Genomic DNA, 23,937 nt, shown 5'->3' with positions numbered 1-23,937 from the left:
ATAAAGCGATACACCATGACCTTCTCTTATTACTAAGACTACAAAACATCACAGCCAATAGAGAAGAAAACATGTTATAACCGTCAAACCACCTGCTGCTAGACAGTTCTACCAACACTGAGGTTTTAGTATGATTCCAGATAGTTTCCTCAGACAGGTCACTGCTCTGAGTGGAGTTTTACCTTGATCTCTCTGTGCAGAGCCTGAATCTCAGTGGTGAACTCCACACACTGCTCCTCCAGCTGCTGCTGCTTCTGCATGTTACTGGAGATCTGCAGCTTCTCCGCCCGGGTCTCGTTCATGCTGCTCTTCAGGCTCTGGATCTGCTCCTGCTGGTCCTGGATCAGTTTACGCTTCAGCTCCATCTTGCTGGACGCTGCAACGAATCAAATAACATTGGAATTCATAGTAATACAGTATAAGGGTGGAATAGATAGGTACACTGAGGGAAAAAAGTATTTGATCCCCTGCTGATTTTGTACGTTTGCACACTGACAAAGAAATTATCAGTCTACAATTTTAATGGTAGGTTTATTTGAACAGCGAGAGACAGAATAACAAAATTCAGAAAAACGCATGTCAAAAATGTTATATATTGATTTGCATTTTAAAATGGGGGAAATAAGTATTTGTACCCCTCTCAATCAGAAAGATTTCTGGCTCATAGGTGTCTTTTATACAGGTAACGAGATGAGATGAGGAGCACACTTAAAGGGAGTGCTCCTAATCTCAGTTTGTTTTCTGTATAAAAGACACCTGTCCACAGAAGCAATCAATCAGATTTCAAACTCTCCACCCTGGCCAAGACCAAAGAGCTCTCCAAGGATGTCAGGGACAGGATTGTAGACCTACTCAAGGCTGGAAATTGACCAAGACCTTCGCCAAGCAGCTGGGTGAGAAGGTGACAACAGTTGGTGCAATTATTCGCAAATGGAAGAAACACAAATTAATTGTCAATCTCCCTCGGCCTGGGTCTCCATGCAAGATCTCAATTGGTAACACACTATGGTAACACACTATGCCGTGAAGGACTGAAATCTTGCAGCGCCCGCAAGGTCCCCCTGCTCAAGAAAGCACATATACATGCCCGTCTGAAGTTTGCCAATGAACATCTGAACGATTCAGAGGACAACTGGGTGAAAAGTGTTGTGGTCAGACCAAAATGGAGCTTTTGGCATCAACTCAACTCGTGTGTTTGGAGGAGGAATGATGCCTATGACCCCAAGAACACCATCAAACATGGAGGTGGAAACATTATGCTTTGGGGGTGTTTTTCTGCTAAGGGGACAGGACAACTTCACCGCATCAGAGATGATGGACGTAGCCTTGTACCGTTAAATATTGGGTGAGAACCTCCTTCCCTCAGCCAGGGCATTGAAAATGGGTCGTGGATGGGTATTCCATAATGACAATGACCCAAAACACACAGCCATGGCAACAAAGGAGTGGCTCAAGAAGAAGCACATTAAGGTCCTGGAGTGGCCTAGCCAGTCTCCAGACCTTAATCCCATAGAAAATCTGTGGAGGGAGCTGAAGGTTTGAGTTGCCATACGTCTGCCTCGAAACCTTAATGACTTGAAGAAGATCTGCAAAGAGGAGTGGGACAAAATCCCTCCTGAGATGTGTGCAAACCTGGTGGCCAACTACAAGAAACGTCTGACCTCGTGATTGCCAACAAGGGGTTTGCCACCAAGTACTAAGTCATGTTTTGCAGAGAGGTCAAATACTTATTTCCCCCATTAAAATGCAAATCAATTTATTAACATGTGTTTTTCTGGATTTTTTGTTGTTGTTATTCTGTCTCTCACTCACTGTTCAAATAAACCTACCATTAAAATTATAGTCTGATCATTTCTTTGTCAGTGGGCAAATGTACAAAATCAGCAGGGGATCAAATACTTTCCCCCCCTCACTGTATATCATAATATGTAACACACAGGATATGAACCCGGGTCTCCCACGTGAGCAACCAACGTCTTAGACCAAGAGGCTTTGAAGTTAACAGGCAACTCACGACAGCTACATTCACCATTTGAACCCCCCCCACGAGAGACCACCCCACATTGGGCGCCAACGTAACACGCGGGATATGAACCCGGGTCTCCTGCAGGAACAACCAAATTTCAGTGGTGTAAAATACTTAGGTAAAAATACTTGAAAGTACGACTTAAGTAGTTTTTTGGGGGTATCTGTACTTTACTATTTATATAGATGTTTTTACAACTTATACTTCACTACATTCCTAAAGAAAATCATGTACTTTTTAATCGATACATTTTCCCTGACACCCAAAAGCAGTCCTTACATTTTCAATGCTTAGCCGGACAGGAAAATGGTTAAATTCACACACTTCAAGAGAACATCCCTGGTCATCCCTACTGCCTCTGATCTGGTGGACTCACTAAACACATGCTTAATTTGAAAATTATGTCTGAGTGTTGGAGTGTGCCCTTGGCTATGGGTAAATGTTAAAAAAATGAAGGAAATGGTTACGTCTGGTTTGCTTAATATAAGAAATTTGAAATTATTTATATTTTTACTTTTGGAATTAAGTATATTTTAGCAATTATATTTACTTTTGATATATATTTAAACCAAATACTTTTATAACTCAAATAGTATTTTACTGGGTGACATTCACTTGAGTCTTAAGGTATCTTTACGTTTACTCAAGTATGACAATTTGGTACTTGTTCCACACTTGCTGAAGTCTTAGACCAAGAAGAAATTCCCTCTTGGGGCCGAGGGCAAACACTGGTTTTGAAGATTGCACGGGGGGCTACTTCATCACGTGACCATGACCAACTGATGTCCGCTTCACCTACACTGAATTGATCTATAGGCTACTGTATGTCATCATAGATGTAATATGTACATGAAGGAACAACAATTCCCTTCACTAACAGCTACAGTAGATTTACTATAAGGAAATCCAACTTCCAGTCTGGCATTGTACAGTTGCTCAACAGGTCTTGCGGAGGACGCCCCAGTGTAACATTATCCCCAGGCAGGTCGTACTTGTGTCCAGGCGATGCTGGGTCTCCTGTTTCTCCTGGTTGACCTGCTGAATGGTGCGGCTCAGGTCCACTCCCTGCAGCTTGGCAGCTTGCTGGGCTATCTTCCTCTCCACATCCTTCAGGTCCAGCTAGAGACCAAGGACAGACAGAGGTGGTTACCACAACAGTCAAGGATGGAATGAAAGGAGGGTAAAGAGGGATGCATAGCAAAAAACTAGGGATGGCCAATGAAATGATTTCGCGAAGATGTATTAACTTTTTTTTAAACTTAAAATGGAGACTTGCTTGCGTGACTCGGGAGAGCCGGTGCGCTGCTTGTTTCAGCAGAAGGGTGGGGGAGCGGCGGGAGAGGAGCAGGTGTGTGTGTTGCATGGACGGAGACAGAGGGAGATGAAGTAGCCAAACCGAATCGCGCTGGTTAGAACAAGTTGTTGCTGCCATAGGTTATGTATCATACCATCTGGTAGTGCCTTGTCTTGACCACATCAGATTGATGTGGCCAGCTAAGTTAGCAGTAGCCAGCTAAATTAGCAGTACGTCTTTCATTTTTAAATGGGACGCGCACTCTGTTAAAGGTGCAATATGCAGTAGTGCTGAGCAATTAGTGCTTTTCTAGGTTGGTTCGGTTTCAGTTATAAAAACAATACATGGTTTTCGATTGAAGTTATATTTTTTTGCTTTACATGAAATTTATTATGAAATAATGACAATTATCTTTGAGCTTTTTAAATGGAAATTCCAAAGCCAAAAATAGTGAACATCCAATAAGGACTGGGCAGTATACAGTATTTTACAGGTTTGGGTTTTTGTAATACCTTCTATAATGATATTTGAATGTTTGGTTTGTTTAATGTGATACGCTGTGTAACGTCTATTTTTATAGCTTACTCCACTACTTGAGTCATCTCGCTCCACACCGTTTTCCACACAGACCAAAACCCCACCCCCTGGCACTCAAGGAGCGCATTTGTTGTTGCTCGACCACGAGACGCTTGCTTTCAGTCTGCGTGGTCAATGCACCATATGCAACAATGTTGATGACAAGAATGCGGTTTCCACTTTGCTTCTTACTATAAATCCACAAGTGTAGCTAGCAAGCTGGCTAACTAGCTAGCAAGCTAATAAATATACAGAGTCAGACTAAACATAGCTAGCTATACAGCCTGATACAATGATTGTGTAGGCCTAAATCAGCATGTTTGTGCAACAATATCAAGCCAGTTAAGAACAAATTCTTATTTACAACACGACAACACTGGGTCAATTGTGTGCCACCCTACGGGCCTCCCAATCAAGGACTGTAGTGATAACTCTTGCACTGAGATGCAGTGCCTTAGACCGCTGTGCCACTCAGGAGCCCTGGAAGCCTGAATATGTTAGCTACATGTCGTAGCTAAGATTATTATTATTATTTTTTTTTTTTACATAGCCAAAGATTGTAGGGTCGCCTAGGAAACCCTGACCAACACTTTGGTTCCTACCCTGTCACAAAAATTCCTCCCTGGAATTTTCATTCGTTGTAATGTCAAACACTATTCAAAGTGCCCACTGTGATAGATTTATTTTACCCCTTTTTCTCCTCAATTTCATGATATCCAATTAGTAGTTAAAGTCTTGTCCTATCACTGCAACTCCTGTACAGATTCGGGAGAGGCGAAGGTCGAGAGTCATGCGTCCTCCAAAACACAACCCTGCCAAACCGCACTGCTTCTTGACACACTGCTCGCTTAACCCAGAAGCCGGCCGTACCAATATGTCGGAGGAAACACCGTACACCTGCCGACCGAAGTCAGCGTGCATGCGCCTGGCCCGCCACAAGGAGTTGCTAGAGTGCGACAAGGACATCCTGGCCGGGCAAACCCTACTCTAACCCGGACGACGCTGGTCCAATTGTGCGCCGTCTAATAGGTCTCCCGGTCGTGGCAGGCTGCGACACCACCTGGGATCAAATCTGGGTCTGTAGTGACGCCTCTAGCACTGCGATGCAGTGCCTTAGTCCGCTGTGATGCAGTGCCTTAGTCCGCTGCGCCACTTGAGAGGCCGGACCACTTATCTTCTAACTATAGAATTTAAAATAATTATTTTTTTCCATAATTCCAACAGTTCACCCAAGTGTTTAGATCTAAATGGCAATTGCAACAATCGGTTAATAATAAGGCCTAGATTCTTTGCCCATATCATTCAGCCCTACGAGGCAGTGTGGAAATGATCACAAATGAGTGCAGGAAATGCAGAAATTGATGAAGGTAGAATTGTGTTGTATACCGTTCAATTAAATGTCAACCAATCAGAATGGAGAGACCCCCCCTTGAAATACTGTGATATTATATTTTGGCCATATCACCCAGCCCTACATTCAATTGACAAAACATTGAAAATATTCCATCGTCTCTGTCAGGCCCACATGGGTAGATATCAATAGAAAAATAGGAAATTACTATGAATTTCTCTTTTCTTAAATTTTGTATATTACTTATCCTTTTTAATTCCTTAAAGTCATCATGTCATCTATGCTCAAGCAGTAGCAGCCAGATAACGTCTCTGTACTTCCCACATGGTTCTGTCTTTAGTCATCCTATTTCACTAGACGAGCTGTCTCACAAAACCATTTTACTAGTTCATCAAATAGAAAGCATACTTTCATGAACTATCTAGGCCTGAGCCGGAAAAAACAGGCGTAACAGATTCCGGTCATTGCAGTCAATTACCACATTTCTGCTCTGAACTAGGTTGAATATTTGCTTAATGAAAACTACAACTCCTTTCAGCCCAAAAAAAATCAGAGCATGGAATTCCAAGTAATTTAACCAACATTGGTCAATTAGTGGATTTTATAAGCACAAGAAAATATTTACTAAAATTCTTATATTTGCTTTGTTGTCAACCTGAAATGAGGCAATGTATACACTAAGTGGACAAAAATAATATATCCTAATATTGAGTTGCACCCCCTATGAACCTCTGAACAGCCTCAATTTGTCGGGGCATAGATTGTGTCTCGAAAGCCTTCCACAGGGTTGGTGGTCCACAGTTGTCAAGATGACTGGATGTCCTTTGGGTGGTGGACCATTATTGATACACACGGGACAATTGTGTGGAAAAACCCAGCAGTGTTGCAGTTCTTGACACACTTAAACTGGTACACATGACACCAGACCCTCAGTACTTTACTCAGTACTTTGTTGAAGCACCTTTGACAGCAATTACAGCCTTGAGTCTTCTTTGGTATGACGCTACAATCTTGGCACACCTGTATTTGGGGAGTTGTTCCCATTCTTCTCTGCAGATCCTCTCAAGCTCAGTCAGGATGGATGGGGGATGGATCCACACAGCATGATGCTGCCACCACGCTTCACTGTAGGGATGGTGCCAGGTTTCTTACAGACATGACACTTGGCTTTCAGGCCAAAGAGTTCAATCTTGGTTTCATCTGACGAGAGAATCTTGTTTCTCATGGTCAGAGTCCTTTAGGTGCCTTTTCGCAAACTCCAAGCGGCCTGTCATGTGTCTTTTACTGAGGAGTGGCTTCTGGCTGGCCATTCTTCCATAAAGGCCTGATCGGTGGAGTGCGGCAGAGATGGTTTTCCTTCTGGAAGGTTCTCCCATCTCCACAGAGGAACTCTGGAGCTCTGTCAGAGTGACCATCAGGTTCTTGGTCACCTCCCTGACCAAGGCCCTTCTCCCGATTGCTCAGTTTGGCCAGGCGGACAGCTCTAGGAAGAGTCTTGGTGGTTCCAAACCTCTTCCATTGAAGAAAGATGGAGGCCACTGTGTTCTTGGGGACTTTCAATGCTGCAGAAATGTTTTGGTACCCTTCCCCAGATCTGTGCCTCAACACAATCCTGTCTCGGAGCTCTTCGGACAATTCCTTCAACCTCATGGCTTGGTTTTTTGCTCTGACATGCACTGTCAACTGTGTGACCGTATATAGACATGTGTGTGCCTTTCCAAATCAATTGAATTTACCACCAGTGGACTCCAATCAAGTTGTAGAAACATCAAGGATGATCAATAGAAACAGGATGCACCCGAGCTCAATTTCGAGTCTCATAGCAAAGGGTCTGAAAAACAAAAATAAGGTATCTGTATTTTTCCCGCTTTGACAGAACTTTTTGGTATTTAATCCATTATAGCATAAGGACGTAACATAACAAAATGTGGAAAAAGTAAAGGCTTCTGAATACTTTCCGAATGCACTGCATATCATTAAAAAATAATAATAACAATACTCTCGCAAGAAATCGAATACTACGACCGTTTGGATATTCGAATAACCTAGCCCATCCCTGAAAGAAACACAGAAATCATTGACATATCTATATGGTGACTTTCACATTAAGAATGAAGACCACACAGGCCGTGTTGTTTATCGTTATGTAGTCTGACCTGGTATCTGTCCATGAGGGAGATGTCTTGCAGGCAGGCCTTGGCTGTGTCCTCCTCTGACATCAGAGTGGACTGCAAGGTCTCCTGCTCCTCCACATCCCCCTTCAGCCTCTCAATGTCCCGGTTCACGTTCTGCAGCCGGTTCCTCAGCTCAGGAAGCTCCTTCTCCTGCAGCTCAGCAATAGACTGCCTGGTGGTTACCACAGCACAGAACAGGGCCTGGGTCAGCAACTCATGTGGATCAACAGAAATGAGAGTAGCATATGGCTTAGGTGGAGAAAGGGTTAAGATAATGGGACATGAGCAGTGGAGCAGGACATTTACAACAGTTTTGAGTGATAATTCTTCTGCCCCAGTCAAACAGCAGCAAGCCATACAAAATGACAAATGTTTTTTCTTTCACATCCATCTATTATGAAGTACCAGAACATGATCCTCTCTCAGGTTATGTGCAGCAGCTGCCTGATCAAGACCTATCGTCTACAATGAAAATACACAAGCAGTAAGTACTCCCCGATCCGTTCTTACCTGACAGGTTTGAGAGCCATCATGTCGTCCTTCCTCCTCTCCTTCCTCTTCAGGTCCTGCTCAGTGTTCTTCAGCTTGTCAGGGACCAGGCGCAGCTTGGACTGCATGTCGTCGATGACGTCCTGGAGCTCAGCCTCCGAGGGGAAGATGCGCTGGCACACGGGGCAACAGGGCTCGCCCTCCTCTGTCAGCTGACTGATGAACTGAGTGTACACGGCTGTGGCTCCCGCCAGCATGGCTGAGCGCGCGCACACATACACAGGGTTAATAAGATCTGACATTATTTAAAACAGATCAGAAAATATACAGTACCAGGCAAAAGTTCAGACACACCTACTCATTCCAGTTTTTTTCTTATTTAACAATTTTTTACATTGTAGAATAATAGCGAAGACATCAAAACTAGGAAATAACAATTGGAACCATGTAGTAACAACAAAAAATTGTTAAATCAAAATATATTTTATATTTTTCAAAGTAGCCACTCTTTGCCTTGATTACAGCTTTGCACACTCTTGGCATTCTCTCAACCAGCTTCATGAGGTAGCCACCTGTAATGCATTTCAATTAACGGTATAAATTAAACCGGTATAAATTAAACCTTATATCCAACTCGTGGGCCTGTTAGTTACCTCTCTGCTTGGAAGTCTTCTCCAGGTCATCCTGCAGCTTGCCCAGGTCCTGCTGGAAGTCCTGACTGCCACACACGTTGAACATCTTCTCCTCATAGCTGGCCAGCTGCTGCTCCTTCCTCCTGATCTCTGCTGTGATGTGGCTCTTATTCTGCTCCCCCGACGCCAGCTCCTTACTGCAAGCACAGAATCACATAGACATCAGCAACTTCTTACTGTAACAACACGAAGACAGAGCAGATACTGTATACATTTGGCCATGTTTGACAGAAGCACTCACTTGAGCTTGGCTAGTTTCTCCCTGGTGGAGTTGATCTCTTTGGACTTGGCATGGATCCAGTCCTCCAGCTCCCTCTTCTTAGGGAAGTGACCCAGCAGGGACACCAGATCCTCACTGTGCCTTGACTTGATCTTCCTCACCTGATCTTCTTTATCTGTCTGAGGGAAGAAGAGAGGCCCACAGGCTCATGTTACCACTGGCCAGGTTGAGAGTGACCTCTTGTTCCTCTTCATGGGTCAGGTTTGGGCTACAAATTAAACAACGAAGCATACATCTAGGTAGTTGTGTGTATACTGAATATATATATATATATATTTTTTAATCAACAATGCAGACCTGCACAGGGCTCACTACATTTCTCACATCTCAATTGTGTAGATTGACAATCTTTTAAGCTGTATAATGTAATTTAGCATATGCCGGTATCTTTAATTCTTGTTCTGAGCTGACACTACCTTATCCTTCTTGAGCATGTCCATCTGTGTGCGTGTGGTGGTGTGTGTGTTAAGGGTCTCCATTTCACGGTCCAGCCGACGCTGTGTGCGGTCCAGCTCAGCTTTGTCCTTCTGGAGCTCTAGCACCTCGGCCTTCAGCCCATCCACATTGGAGCTCTGCACCGCGCTCTCCAGCTCACGCTCCTGCAGAGATACCACAGATACACACAGGAATATCATGAACTTCAGTTTTCCCAACTACTACTTAGAGGCAGGACTACTATTCAACATGTAGTCGTTTGCAGCTCTGGATGTTCCTTCGGTTGTCTAAGAAAATCTACGGGGACACTAATTTAAACCCAGGCGTAAACCACATCTAGTAAACACACCGAATCTTTATCTAAGGGATAAACAACACATTCACAGATAAAAATCGCAGACAATGTGTTGTGCGCCTACCGCTTTGGTGAGCTCTGTCTCCAGTTCCTGCAGCCGGGAGGAGGAGCCCTCCAGTCTCTGTAGGTCAGACTTGACGTTCCTCAGTTCATGCTGCTTCTTAACCTGCAGGTCTTTCTTCAGCTCCATGGTCCTCTCCAGACCAGTCTTTTTGTCTCGTATCTCATCGATGCTCTGCTGCTTCATGGCCTCCTTCTCTTGTATATCCCTCTGGAACACAGTTTGGAATACAGATGAATGGCTTGGAAGAACAAAGTTATACAACATGAATGGGGCCAGGAGTCAGTTTAGGTTCCGTTTCCTGACTGTTAAAACTAGATCAATGGAACAAAGCTGCATCTTTCCAAACTTCGTGTGGACGGGACTTTCTCTTACCATGACCTGGTTGGCGGCCTCAGTCTCCTGGTCGAGTCTTTCTTTGACCTGGCGGTTGAAGCTCTGCAGCTGTCTGTCATTGAAGGGGGACCGGTCGTAGCCCTCCATCTCCAGATAGGCTGCCAGGGCTCTCACCTGGGAGTCACGGGCCTTCATGTTCTGGGCATGGCGATCAGCCTCCAGCTGGAGACGACCTTAACGGAGGAGAGAAACACAACATGATCAATATCAGATTAGCACCACTAATGATATTCAACATGATCTATTAGGTTTATTGGTTGCGTGTGTAGACCAACCAATACACATCCGTCTCGTGCAGGGTTTTCCCAAACTCGGTCTCTGTCTTTTTCACACGTTGCATGCAAACTGTGATAAACCTTCTGGCAAGTGTAGTCCCGTGTGGCTCACTTGGTAGAGCATGGCGCTTGCAACACCAGGGTTGTGGGTTCGATTCCCAAGGGGGACCAGTATGAAAATGTATGCTCTCACTACTGTAAGGTGCTCTGGATAAGAGCGTCTGCTATATTACTAAATGTAATGTAAAATGTACTATCCAATCAAAGCCACATTGACATTATTCTACCCCTGGTTAGGCACCATGTATCAATATCTCCCAATTAATTTCCAGCAATATTGCCCATCTGTCTGCCTGTTTGGTGCTTGTGCCTCACACATAAACTATGAAATAACACACACGTAGTAACCAAATTGGTATCTTCCATCTTCATGAGGAATGCTTTCCAACAGTTCCCACATATGCTGGCTGCTTTTCCTTCACTCTGCGGTCCAACTCATCCTAAACCATCTCAAATGGGTTGAGGTCGGATGATCGTGGAGGTCAGGTCATCTGATGCAGCACTCCATCACTCTCCTTGGTCAAATAGCCCTTACACAGCCTGGAGGTGTGTTTTGGGTCACTGTCCTGTTGAATAATAAATGAGTCCCACTAAGCACAAACCAGATGGGATGCTGCAGAATGCTGCGGTTGCCATGCTGATTAAGTGTGCTTTGAATTCTAAATAAATCATTGCTAGTGTCACCATCCCCACACCATAACACTCCATCCTCCATGGTTCACAGTGGGAACTACACATGCGGATATCATCTGTTCACCTACACTGCATCTCACAAAGACACGGCGCTTGGAACCAAAACTCTCCAATTTGGACCCCAGACCAAAGGATAGATTTCCACTGGTCTAATGTCCATTACTCCTGTTTCTTGGCTCAAGCAGGTCTCTTCTTATTGGTGTCTTTTAGTAGTGGTTTCTTTGCAGCAATTTGACCATGCAGGCCTGATTCACACAGTCTCCTCTAAACAGTTGATGTTGAGATGTATCGGTTTCTTGAACTCTGTGAAGCATTTATTTGGGCTGCAATCTGAGGTGAAGTTAACTCTCACGAACTTATCCTCTGCAGCAGAGGTAACTCTGGGTCTTCCTTTCCATCTTGTGGGTGGTACAGAACTTTCCCCAAAAACCGTGTCATATTAAAAATGTTTTGCACATCAGAAATCAAGTCCTCAAGATGTATAACTTTCAAAATACAGCTGTATGATGCATTTTAAGGTGGAATTTCTCTTTAAGCAATGAAATGGACTCTTCCACCTTCCACTTTTGTTGTTTCTCTATGAATAATTGTAATATTGAGAATACAACAGAAAAAGAATATGTCTTATACACCAAGGACCGGGAAAGAGCTGCAGGGTAAAGAAAATAAGAATGTGCCGATTTGAAAGCTCGCAATAAGTATTTTTACATTTTTTTAAAAGTAGCTCACATACTAGAAAAGGTTGGAGACCCCTGGTCTAGCGCATCGATAAAGCAAATAAACACTGACAAACTGAAATATAACATGACTTGTATGCACCCAACATAGAACTCTTCATGGTTATATAGTGTAGTCACTCCAATGTCACACCTTGTTCAACTAGAAGGTCGGACTGGAGGCGGTTGAGTCTCTGGCACTCTCTCCCGGCTCGTTCCATCTCCCTCTGGCACTCTGTAAACCTCTTCTCCTTCTCCTTCACTGTCCTCTGGTGATTTTGGTACATCTCCTGCAGCTGCTCATCTGAGCCCTGGAACACCTGAGTTCAGCCACACAACAGGGCTTCAGTTACACAGGCCACACAGATGGACTGGAACAGGTCTTGGACATGACAGACACATCCATTTAGGATGAAGGAAAGATGCATGAAAGGGAGAGAGTTCCAAAATGTTACAAGATATTGTCTGAATAAAGATCTGTACTGTACTGACTTGTCATCTGTACATTTAAAGCTGCAGAGTCCAATTCGTTATCTAATTAAGCTCTTCTCAAAATGGACAATTGGTTCTTTGTTAGCAGGTGTTGGGCTCACAAACACACTTATAAAGGTGTTCCCCATTGATGAGAATGGAATAGTGTTCTGGTGAAATTGGTGAAATGCGTCTGTCACACCTGCTCCATTTTCTCCTCCAGTTCCTGGTTGTCTTCCTCCATCTGCTTCTTCCTGCTGTCTAAAGCCTTGATGTCGTTGTCGAGTTTCATCACTTTTCCCAGATTCTCATCAATGTCAACCAGTCGGTTCTGAAATAAAAACGGGTAGAAATACTTAAAAAGCGGTATTAATCTAGACTTTATCCATTGCATGCCTACATTTAAAATGGAGTTACTCAAAGTAGGCTACTTTTAGTCAGGACAAAAACAATGTTTAGCATCTAAATTAGCTTCTAAATAACGCTCTATAAAACACTAACATAAGCAGATGTAAACCATTCATCTTGTCTAGAACTAATTATCTATGGACTGAGGTCACACCTCCAGGGGTTCGATCTGGCCCTCTATCTTCTGTACGGCATCTTTGGACGAGGCCAGCTGGGTCTCCTTGCTGGCAAGCAGCTCCCTGATCTCGAGGGCTTTCTCCTTGTTCAGCTTCAGGAACTTCAGCTCCACCTGGCACTCTCTCACCTCGTTACACTGCTTGAGCCTCAGCTGCCTCAGTGTCTCCAGCACCTTGATGTACCTGACAAGGGGAGGGAGGGAAAATTGTTGGTTCACAGCTAAATCCTTTATATCCATCAGGGTTGGAGTTAATTCCACAAATTCTAATCTAATTACCTCTCGCTATAAATTCCATTTAATTCAAATTCCCCTCAATTCCATAAATTACATTTCCAATTCAATATGATCCCCAACAATTCCACTAATTCCAATTTAATTCCTTTAGGCTTTCAGGCTGATCATGTCACGCTTGAAACAGCTTTGCTATACTGGAAATATAGATGTACAAGTGGAAACAAACCGTGGAGTAAATTTTTGATAATATTGAATCCCAATTCAATTAATTTCCAAATATTCATATTTTTACAAATCAATTCAACTGTCTAATTCCAATTCAAGAATTGAATAAGAATTTCAAATTAAATTCCCTGGTGGAATCAAATCAAAGTTTGTCACGTGCGCCGAATACAACAAGTGTAGATAGGGAAGTAAAGAAAAAACAACAGGAAAAAGACAGGCTATATACAGTAGCGAGGCTATATACAGTAGCGAGGCTATAAAATGTAGTGAGGCTACATACAGACGCCGGATAGTCAGGTTGATTGAGGTAGTATGTACATGTAGATATGGTTAAAGTGACTATGCATTCATGATGAACAGAGTATAGCAGTAGCTAACAATATGCTGTTGTGAGTAAAGCAATACTAAACACAGAAAAGACAGCTAAGTTCCAATAAAATGGGCAGAAGTGTGACTCCGAACAACACTACTCTAAGAGTACCTTGTGGCTGAGAAGATAGCATCAAATTTGTTCTTGAGGGGCTTCCCTTCTCCCAGGGGCCAGTTGGACTCCTCTTGGTGACAAAAGATGACATGGTCGAGGACAGCTTTAGACACACCCAGGGCTGAGATCATCTCTCTGTCCAGCTCTGCACATTTGGAGCTCAGGCTCACCTTCTCTCCATGCCTGGGAAAGCATCAACGTTTAAAAAAGGTACAGTGCATTCAAAAACACACGCATTCAAAAGTTTGGGGTAACTTAGAAATGTCCTTGTTTTTAAAAAGGCACATTTTTTGTCCATTAAAATAACAAAATGATCAGTGACAGTTTAAATATTGTGAATGTTGTAAATGACTATTGTAGCTGGATATGGCTGATTTTAATGGGATATCTACATACGCTTACAGAGGCCCATTATCAGCAACCATCACTCCTGTGTTCCAAAGGCACGTTGTGTTAGCTAATCCAAGTTTATCATTTTAAAAGGCTAATTGGTCATTAGAAAAACCTTTTGCAATTATGTTAGCTTAGCTGAAAAACGTTGTTACGATTTAAAGCAGCAATAAAACTGTCTTTCTTTAGACTAGTTGAGAATCTGGAGAATCAGTATTTGTGGGGTTGATTATAGGCTCAAAATGTCCAGAAACAGAACTTTCTTCTGAAACTCCATCAGTCTATTGTTGTTCTGAGAAATGAAGGCTATTCAATGCGAGAAATTGCCAAGACACTGAAGATCTCATACAACACTGGACTACTCCCTTCACAGAACAGCGCAAACGGTCTCTAACCAGAATAGAAAGAGTGGGAGGCTCCGGTGCACAACTGAGCAAAAGACAAGTACATCAGTGTGCTTTTCTTAAAAAAAAAAAAATGTCCTAAGTGACCCCAAACTTTTGAACGGTAGTGTATACAGAGTACTATGGATGCACGATATATCGGTGAACATATCGGAATCGGACAATATTAGATAAAAATGCCAATGTCTAGTATGACGCCCCGAAGTGCAAAACCGATTTCAAAGCTGACGTGCATACCTATATAACATAGGTACATGATGTAATGACGCCATGTAAAATTTTGCGCTATATCTGGAACACAGCATTCCTAAACTAGCTCACAATGTCTGCTGTGTGGATCGAGCAGTCATTTGAAAGAGTAATAATTTCAGCGAGACAACTCAAAGGCGAAATCCATTAAAGCCAAGATAATGGAATTCATTGCCCTTGACAATCAACTGTTCTCTATCGTGGGTGATGTTGGCTTTCGCTGACTGGTCGAGCCCCAGTACACACTACCAAGTGCGCCATTTTTTCACAGTAATAGCGTCACTGCTATTAGCGACACGACATACATACTATGGAACGCCATTTGGGTCTTTGCATGTCAAAAAATATACAGTAGCACTGTCAAAGCTGTACAGGAAAGTCTGCAAACAAGCAAACACCGGCCATGAACGATGCGGTTACAATAGCGCGTTGGCAATAAAGCATAATTTGTTCAACCTAGCTAGCACCAATACAAACAGCCTGAAAACAATGACCAGTAGAAACTGCAGTCATTTTCATTATTCTTAGCAATGATTCAGGAATTCTTGTGATGAAGTATTAGCTAGTTTGCCACTTGTTGTTCACCTATTGAAATTGAACTTCTGTTCATGAAAATAAATAGCTAGTCAGCAACTTAACCCTGTTGCCCAAAGCTAACTTTATAAGCAGCCAGCTAGTTTCATCTGGCCAGTGAGGCTCAACCGCACCAGGTTGAGTTGTGAAGCTTGCCACAATAAGGATTAGGCACAAGTGGAATTTGCAGTTTGCCTTCAAAATAAAAGTGTGTAATTTACAGTAATGCAAATGAATACAAATAGTACAATTATGCCATACCTCTATTGTGGCTAGTCCTTATTGTTGCTAGCTTTACATAGATGGTCCGACCACTATTAATCACAAAACTGTCTTATAAATTAGGGTCATTTTAGATGATACCTAGCGATAGTTAGCTAGCTACTGAAACAAGTGTCATGTATCTTTTCTCACACGCCACGACCCAAACGGCATTCCATAGAAATCCTGGTTGAGAATGAAACGACTGAACAAATGAACAACGTAACAGCACAGCAAGTAAGTGAAATAAATAGGTTTTGATTAGGTTTCTGTTAATGGGGACATAGGTCAATGCCAACAAAATTACTTTTTGGCCAGGGTGTGTGTAACCTTTAACTAGGCAAATCAGTTAAGAACAAATTCATACTTACAATGACGACCCGGACAACACCGGGCCAATTGTGCACCGCACTATGGGACTCCCATTCCCGGCCGGATGTGTTACAGCCTGGATTCGAACCAGTGACTGTAGTGACACCTCTTGCACAGACGCAGTGCCTTAGACCGCTGTGTCCATGTGTGTGTTTTAACTACTTAACTGTTCTAGAATGCTTAAAAAGGCAACTAACATTGTAAATATCGGTACTGGCTTTATTTTATTTATTTATATCGGAATCGACCAAAAATGTCATATTGGTGCATCACTATACAGTACCAGTCAAAAGTTGACACCTACTCATTCAAGGGTTTCTTTATTTTTCACATTGTAGAATAATAGTCAAGACATCAAAACTATGAAATAACACATATGGAATCATGTACAGTCGTGGCCAAAAGTTGAGAACAAATATCAATTTCCAAAGTTTGCTGCTTCAGTGTCTTTCAATATTTTTGTCAGATGTTGCTATGGAATACTGAAGTATAATTACAAGCATTTCATAAGTGTCAAATACTTTTGACAATTACACAAAGTTGATGCAAAGGGTTAATATTTGCAGTGTTCACCCTTCTTTTTCAAGACCTCTGCAATCCGCCCTGGCATGCTGTCAATTAACTTCTGGGCCACAACCTGACTGATGGCAGCCCTTTCTTGCATAATCAATGCTTGGAGTTTGTCAGATTTTGTGGGTTTTTGTTTGTCCTCCCGCCTCTTGAGGATTGACCACAAGTTCAGTAAGATCTGGGGAGTTTCCTGGCCATGGACCCAAAATATTGATGTTTTGTTCGCCAAGCCACTTAGTTATCACTTTTGCCTTATGGCAAGGTGCTCCACCATGCTGAAAAATGCATTCGTCACCAAACTGTTCCTGGATGGTTGGGAGAAGTTGCTCTTGGAGAATATGTTGGTACCATTCTTTATTCATGGCTGTGTTCTTAGGAAAAATTGTGAGTGAGCCCACTCCCTTGGCTGAGAAGAAACCCCACACATGAATGGTCTCAGGATGCTTTACTGTTGGCATGACGCAGGACTGATGGTAGCGCTCACCTTGTCTTCTCCGGACAAACTTTTTTCCGGATGCCCCAAACAATCGGAAAGGGGATTCATCAGAGAAAATGACTACCTCAGTAGTCCAATCCCTGTACCTTTTGCAGAATATCAGTACTGATGTTAATCCTGGAGAGAAGTGGCTTCTTTGCTGCCCTTCTTGACACCAGGCCACTTTCCAAAAGTCTTTGTCTCATTGTGCGTGCAGATTAGAGGTCGACCACTTAATTAGGGTCGATTTCAAGTTATAACATACGGAAATTGGTATTTTGGGGCACCGATTTGCCAATTATTTTTTTTAACACCTTATTTAACCTTTATTTAAGGCAAGTCAGTTAAGAACACATTCTTATTTTCAATGACGGCCTAGGAACAGTTGGTTAACTGCCTCGTTCAGGGGCAGAAAGACAGATTTTCACCTTGTCAGCTCGGGGGATCCAATCTTGCAACCTTACAGTTAATTAGTCCAACGCAATAACGACCTGCCTCTCGTTGCACTCCACAAGGCGACTGACTGCCTGTTACGCAAATGCAGTAAGCCAAGGTAAGTTGCTAGCTAGCATTAAACTTCTTATAAAAAACAATCATTATCACTATAATCACTACACATGGTTGATGATATTACCTACCGTGTCCTGTGTTGCATATAATCTGACTGAGCATACAAGCATCTAAGTATCTGACTGTGCGGTGTTAGGCAGAAGCAGGCACGTAAACATTCATTCAAACAGCACTTTCGTACATTTTGCCAGCAGCTCTTCGTTGTGCGTCAAGCATTGCGCTGTTTATGACTTCAAACCTATCAACTCCCGAGATGAGGCTGGTGTGACCAAAGTGAAATGGCTGGCTAGTTAGCGCGCTCTAATAGCATTTCAAACTTCACTCGCTCTGAGCCTTGGGGTGGTTGTTTCCCTTGCTCTGCATGGGTAACGCTGCTTCGATGTGGTGGCTATTGTCGTTGTGTTGCTGGTTCGAGCCCAGGGAGGAGCGAGGAGAGGGACGGAAGCTATTATGTTACACTGGCAATACTAAAGTGCCGATAAGAACATCCAATAGTCAAAGGTTAATGAAATACAAATGGTATAGAGGGAAATAGTCCTATAATAACTACAACCTAAAACTTCTTACCTGGGAATATTGAAGACTCATGTTAAAAGGAACCACCAGCTTTCATATGTTCTCATGTTCTGAGCAAGGAACTGAAATGTTAGCTTTTTACATAGCACATATTGCACGTTTACATTCTTCTCCAATACTTGGTTTTTGCATTATTTAAACCAAATTGAACATGTTTCATTATCTACTTGAGGCTAAATAGATTTTATTGATGTATCATATTAAGTTAAGTGTTAATTCAGTATTGCTGTAATTGTCATTATTACAATTTATTTATTTAATATATATATATATATTTTTTAATCAGCATAGACTATTTTGGTCCTCCAATAATTGGTATCGGTATTGAAAAATCGTAATCGGTCGATATATTTATATTTGAGATTCTTCAAAGTAGCCACCCTTTGCCTTGATTACAGCTTTGGCACACTCTTGGTATTCTCTCAACCAGCTTCATTAGGTATTCACCTGGAATGCATTTCAGATGACAAGTGCCTTGTTAATGTTGGGAATTTATTTCCTTCTTAATGCATTTGAGCCAATCAGTTGTGTTGTGACAAGGTAGGAGTGGTATACAGAATATAGCCCTATTTGGTAAAATACCAAGTCCATATTATGGCAAGAACAGCTCAAATAAGCACAGAGAAAAAAAACTGTCCATCATTACATCATCATCCATCTATAACTTTGTTGAGCGTCAGAATACATTTTAGATACACTACATGGCCAAATGAATGGATTTGGCCATTTCACCCACATCTGTTGCTGACAGGTGAATAGAAGTGTACACAGCCATGCAATCTCCATAGACAAACATTGTCAGTAACATGGCCTTACTGAAGATCTGACTTTCCAAGAGGCACCGTCATAGGATGCCAACTTTCCAAAAATTCAGTTTGTCAAATTTCTGCACTGCTAGAGCTTCCCTGGTCAACTCTAAGTGCTGTTATTATGAAATGGAAACAACTGCTCAGCCGCAAAGTGGTAGGCCACACAAGCTTACAAAACAGGACTGCCAAATGCTGAAGCATGTAGTGTAAAAATTGTCTGTCCTCGGTTGCAACACTCACTACCGAGTTCCAAACTGCCTCGGGAAGAAAAGTCAGCACAAGAACTGTTTGTCAGAAACTTCATGAAATGGGTTTCCATGGCCTAGCAGCTGCAAACAAGCATGCAGATCAACATGCACAATGTTAAGTGTTGGCTGGAGTGGTGTAAAGCTCGCCACCATTGGACTCTGGAGCAGTGGAAACACGCTCTCTGGAGTGATGAACAATTCACCATCTGGCAGTCCGACGGACAAATCTTGATTTGGCGGAAGCCAGGAGAACACTACTTGCTCGAATGCATAGTGCCAACTGTAAAGTTTGGTGGAGGAGGAATAATGGTCTGGGGCTGTTTTTCATGGTTCGAGCTAGGCCCCTTAGTTCCAGTGAACGGAAATCTTAACACTACAGCATACAACGACATTCTAGAGGATTCTGTGCTTCCTACTCTGTGGCAACAGTTTGGGAAAGGCCCTTTCCTGTTTCAGCATGACAATGCCCCTATGCACAAAGTGAGGTTCATACAGAAACGGTTTTCGAGATCGTTGTGGAAGAACTTGACTGGACAGAGTCCTGACATCAACATGTAGGGCAGCATGATATGAGTACAAAAACCTAAATATTGTGATTTGACTTGCGAACTTGATCAAAACACTTGGGGGAAATTGTTGGAATCATGGAAATAATTATTGGGCATGTAATTTTTTTTTTTTAAATTCAATTTTACCCCCTTTTCGTGGTATCCAATTTTTAGTAGTTACTATCTCGTCTCATTGCTACAACTCCCGTATGGGCTCGGGAGAGACGAAGGTCGAAGGCCATGTATCTAAACTTCCGACATCAACTGTATATTGGTTGTCACGCTTAACTAATAAAGTCTAACTTTGCGTAAGCCATTTTATAAACATTTGAATGCCAAAGGTGACGCTCGATGGTCACCAATCGAAGCGAGCTGTTCGCAGCTGTTTGACTAGGCTACTAATATTGCCTGGGATTTTTCAGCATGAAAAATGACTTGTAGATCAATGACTGTCAACATAATTATGTGATAAGTTCAACACTGATGGAGAGGACAGCTGTATTTTCAGAAGGAATAAATAAATACATTTGAGCACCGATAAAAATTGGTGAATGGGCGATTCGTAACATTTGAATAGATTTTCTGACCAATGCATGTTGCATTTGGATTGGTTTGTGGGTCCCGCGGACCAATGCACTCCTATCTTACACATCTGAACCGGGACTGTTGCGTAGCGGTGAATCGTTACATCCCTAATATGCGCGACGTAAAGAAAATACAAAAATAAATGTCTGTCTCATAACATTGTCATAAATACGGTCTCCAGTCTATAGGCTACAGAAAAACCACATAAAGAGTAGCCTGTAGACTACATGACTTTAGATATAGAGACTCGTGTAGCTCAGTTGGTAAAGCATGGCTCTTGCAATGTCAGTGTTGTGGGCTCGATTCCTATGGGCGACCAGTATGAAAAAAGTAAGAAAATGTATGAACTCACTAGTGCAAGTCGCTTTGGATAAGAGCGTCTGCTAAATGACGAAAATGTAAATGTACAAATAGAGAACAAGCATAGTTTAGGTGTGGCAGGTACCCTAGCGGTTAAGAATGTTGGGCCAATAATCTAAGGATTGCCGATTCGAATACCTAAGCCGACTGTGAAATATATGTTGATGTGCCCTTGAGAAAGGCACTTAACCCTAATTTCTCCTCTAAGTCGCTCTGGATAAGAGCATCTATTATTTTTTTTTTTAAATAAAGATTTATGTTAGAGGACTCGACAACAGCACACTGGAGGCGCTCTGGGCATGGACACTAAAATATTTTGCGACCCTTACTTCAGCGGGCACAGCTTATCATGGGGCGGCAAAGGAGCTCACCTAAATAGCCCATAATAGGGATGTTGATACCGAAAATAAATTTGACCGGTCATGCTTATCGGGCTATAGATTAATTGGCATAATTGTGTGGCATTTATTTGAGGCGTGTGTATTTGTTGTCATGCATCTTATTGATCACACAGCATACAGAGCCTACTTTGAGGAGCGGAATATCCCATCACCTGTCAGACAGTGTGAAAGTAGCTCCTCAAAAAGCATGTACTGGAATGAAACCTGATTTTGTAAGCCCAGTTATTGCACAACAAATAATTCTAAACGCAATCACGTATTAAAAACTTTGCTGGCCACAATTAAAAAGGAGATATTTCTATACCTCAACTCATAATTAAAGTCTGCCCATAGCCTGTCTACCGCTGACAATCAGCACGTCCCCCACCACTTTGCAACGGGAGCTTGAGGCAGTAAAATTGTTTGAAACCTGAACGTTTTACTTCAAATAATGAGGAGCGTCTTGCATTGCCAAATCCATCCACAGAAACGAGGAAATTATGTTATAGACTTCCTCATGCCATTAACCAGCAATTCTCTCCTGTTCTATTGGTTTTCAAATCAACTTTATTCCGTTGTCCAGAAGCCAAAAGCACAATCCTAGTCATGTTAGAAATCTATCATTGTTGTTGCTATTGGATTACCCCACTATTACCCCAGATGTTCATCTCTGTCACATATGGAATTGCATATCTTAGGTACGCTGTTTAGAACTGTGTTTTCCACTAATTGCATTTTATTAGTTGCTTCATTACAGTAGTTGCTATATTGCTATATCCTTTTGACTAAGACGATAGGCTTGCTATTGTTTCCATTAAGCTCTTAACAAAAAATGTCCGGTCCTTGTATGCATGCATAGTATCAGAGGCGGCAGCGAAGCAAGAGTCCGAAATAAGCCCAATGCGTTTCTATGGGCTTATTTTGGGCCTAAGCTTGTCGCCTGCCTTCCTGCCTTGGGACGACTTACATTGCTAGGGCGGAAAATAAGCATCTCGTCATTATATACAGATCTCTGATAGTATGTTCTGTTGGTCACATCATTTTACTGTAAGGAAGTATTTTTTTTAGTTTGATGACGGGTTAATGAGGCTCAATTAGTCAGCGGCAAAATTGACCAAAATGTATATCCCTAGTCCGTATAATGTGTATATGTTTTCGGAGAGAATTATGTGATGCGTTGTGTTGTTGGAGGTGTGTCGATCAGCTTAGCTCGGAAAATGTCCCCCTCGTCAACATTCGACCCTAGGCACCTGCCAAATGGGTGGGCCGGTCCTGTGTACAATATAGTGCCTACCACTTCTCTTGAACATATTCTGTGGTTAAGGTAGAGTAACACTTAAACTCACTTGATCCTGGTGATGACCCCCTCCAGACTTCTGAACTCAGTCTTCTTGCCCTTCTGTGTTGCCTGCATGGACCTTTGAACTGCCACCTTCTCTCCATTTAGATCGGTGAACTGCAGTCGGATCTGAGCTCGCACGTCAGTCTCATGAGCATCCTAACACACCAAAGGCAATATTAGGTACCTCTTATGCATGACAACCAGGGCCTAGGAACTGTGTATGCCACGGAGGATGCTATAAATACGAGTCCTGAGTTTTTGCCGATGAGAAAAAACCTCCAGGCCTTTGTTATGAATAATGTTGACAAACATTAATATTTCTCTGCTTTGCATTGATGTATAAACAAACTCACTTGCAAAGCCAACCAAGACAGACAGACAGAGGTCCTCACCTTTGGATCATGAACAAATGTATTCCCTTTGCTTCCTGGGGGAAATTCACCAGCTGTTACATACTTCAGACACTCAATGATAGTCTGTGGCCAGAGGAGGAAAAAAAGAGGATTAAAATAAGTCCTTGAATCTACCAGCATAGCTAACTGTCTGCAATGCACACCAACCAATGGAAGCAGGCTAGGTCAAAATCATGCAATACTGTGCATCTCGCACCCACTATCCCATCAAGAAGTGTGATAAGGTTTTTCATTTATCGGCAAATGATCCCTTTCTATGGTAATGTCAATGAATGTAATGTTATGTGATAACTTTTTTGGTTGCAGGGCAGCATACAAGTTATATAAATCTCATGCAACCTACCGTTTTACCAGCACCATTGGGTCCCACTAACACAGTCAAGGGATTAAAGAATGATATGACTTGTTTGTCTTTGTCTTCCACTCCAAAGCTCCTCACACCGAGGATGCTCATCTTCTCAATTCTGGACATCTTTGCACCTTTATTGGGTTCAGCTGGGGAACAAGAGCTTAAATGAGCATTCTCAGCAGATGCCAACTTCTAATAGCAAAAGTAATTGAATTACCGAATGGGCAAACATGCATGTAATTGGCTCATGAAAACACCCCCTAGTCTCGTGTGACCCCACTGACAGTTTGGGTCAAATCTTTGTTGAACGTTCGCTATCTAACCTATCCTGCAGTGTAATGTGTTTAGCTCCACCCAGTGTACAAAACATTAAGAACACCTGCCCTTTTCATGACAGACTGACCAGGAGAAAGCTATGACCCCCTTATTGATGTCCACTTCAATTAGTGTAGATGGAGGAGACAGGTGAAAGCTGCACTATGCAGAACTCGCTCTGCCATTACCTAAAATTCTAGTGTCTAATTTCAATGTGACAAAACAAGCATGTACATTGCCTTCAGAAAATATTCAGACCCCTTGCCCTTTTCCAC

The 23,937-nt window shown here is 42.4% G+C and overlaps 1 protein-coding gene across 2 annotated transcripts in view; it reads right to left on the bottom strand.

Annotated features, from left to right (window-relative positions):
* Positions 1 to 23,937, bottom strand: part of rad50 (RAD50 homolog, double strand break repair protein) — a 50,327-nt gene that overhangs the window by 16,233 nt on the left and 10,157 nt on the right. For both annotated transcript variants that reach the window (XM_064978721.1, XM_064978720.1), the window contains exons 2-17: positions 23,342 to 23,493; positions 22,978 to 23,061; positions 22,590 to 22,741; positions 13,871 to 14,056; positions 12,907 to 13,111; positions 12,547 to 12,675; positions 12,028 to 12,193; positions 10,109 to 10,302; positions 9,737 to 9,943; positions 9,299 to 9,481; positions 8,844 to 9,001; positions 8,564 to 8,739; positions 7,932 to 8,169; positions 7,404 to 7,593; positions 3,019 to 3,145; positions 183 to 376 (exon numbers count right to left, since the gene is read on the bottom strand). In XM_064978721.1, coding sequence (XP_064834793.1) covers positions 183 to 376; positions 3,019 to 3,145; positions 7,404 to 7,593; positions 7,932 to 8,169; positions 8,564 to 8,739; positions 8,844 to 9,001; positions 9,299 to 9,481; positions 9,737 to 9,943; positions 10,109 to 10,302; positions 12,028 to 12,193; positions 12,547 to 12,675; positions 12,907 to 13,111; positions 13,871 to 14,056; positions 22,590 to 22,741; positions 22,978 to 23,061; positions 23,342 to 23,470 — 2,718 coding nt within the window. In that variant the 5' untranslated portion in view covers positions 23,471 to 23,493. The remainder of the gene's footprint in view (positions 1 to 182; positions 377 to 3,018; positions 3,146 to 7,403; positions 7,594 to 7,931; positions 8,170 to 8,563; positions 8,740 to 8,843; positions 9,002 to 9,298; positions 9,482 to 9,736; positions 9,944 to 10,108; positions 10,303 to 12,027; positions 12,194 to 12,546; positions 12,676 to 12,906; positions 13,112 to 13,870; positions 14,057 to 22,589; positions 22,742 to 22,977; positions 23,062 to 23,341; positions 23,494 to 23,937) is intronic.

The sequence above is a fragment of the Oncorhynchus masou genome, chromosome 11 (assembly GCF_036934945.1).
Source record: "Oncorhynchus masou masou isolate Uvic2021 chromosome 11, UVic_Omas_1.1, whole genome shotgun sequence".
Lineage (NCBI taxonomy): Eukaryota > Metazoa > Chordata > Actinopteri > Salmoniformes > Salmonidae > Oncorhynchus > Oncorhynchus masou.
The sequence above is the reverse complement of the archived record's forward strand: the minus strand, read 5'-3'. Positions and strand labels throughout refer to the sequence as shown.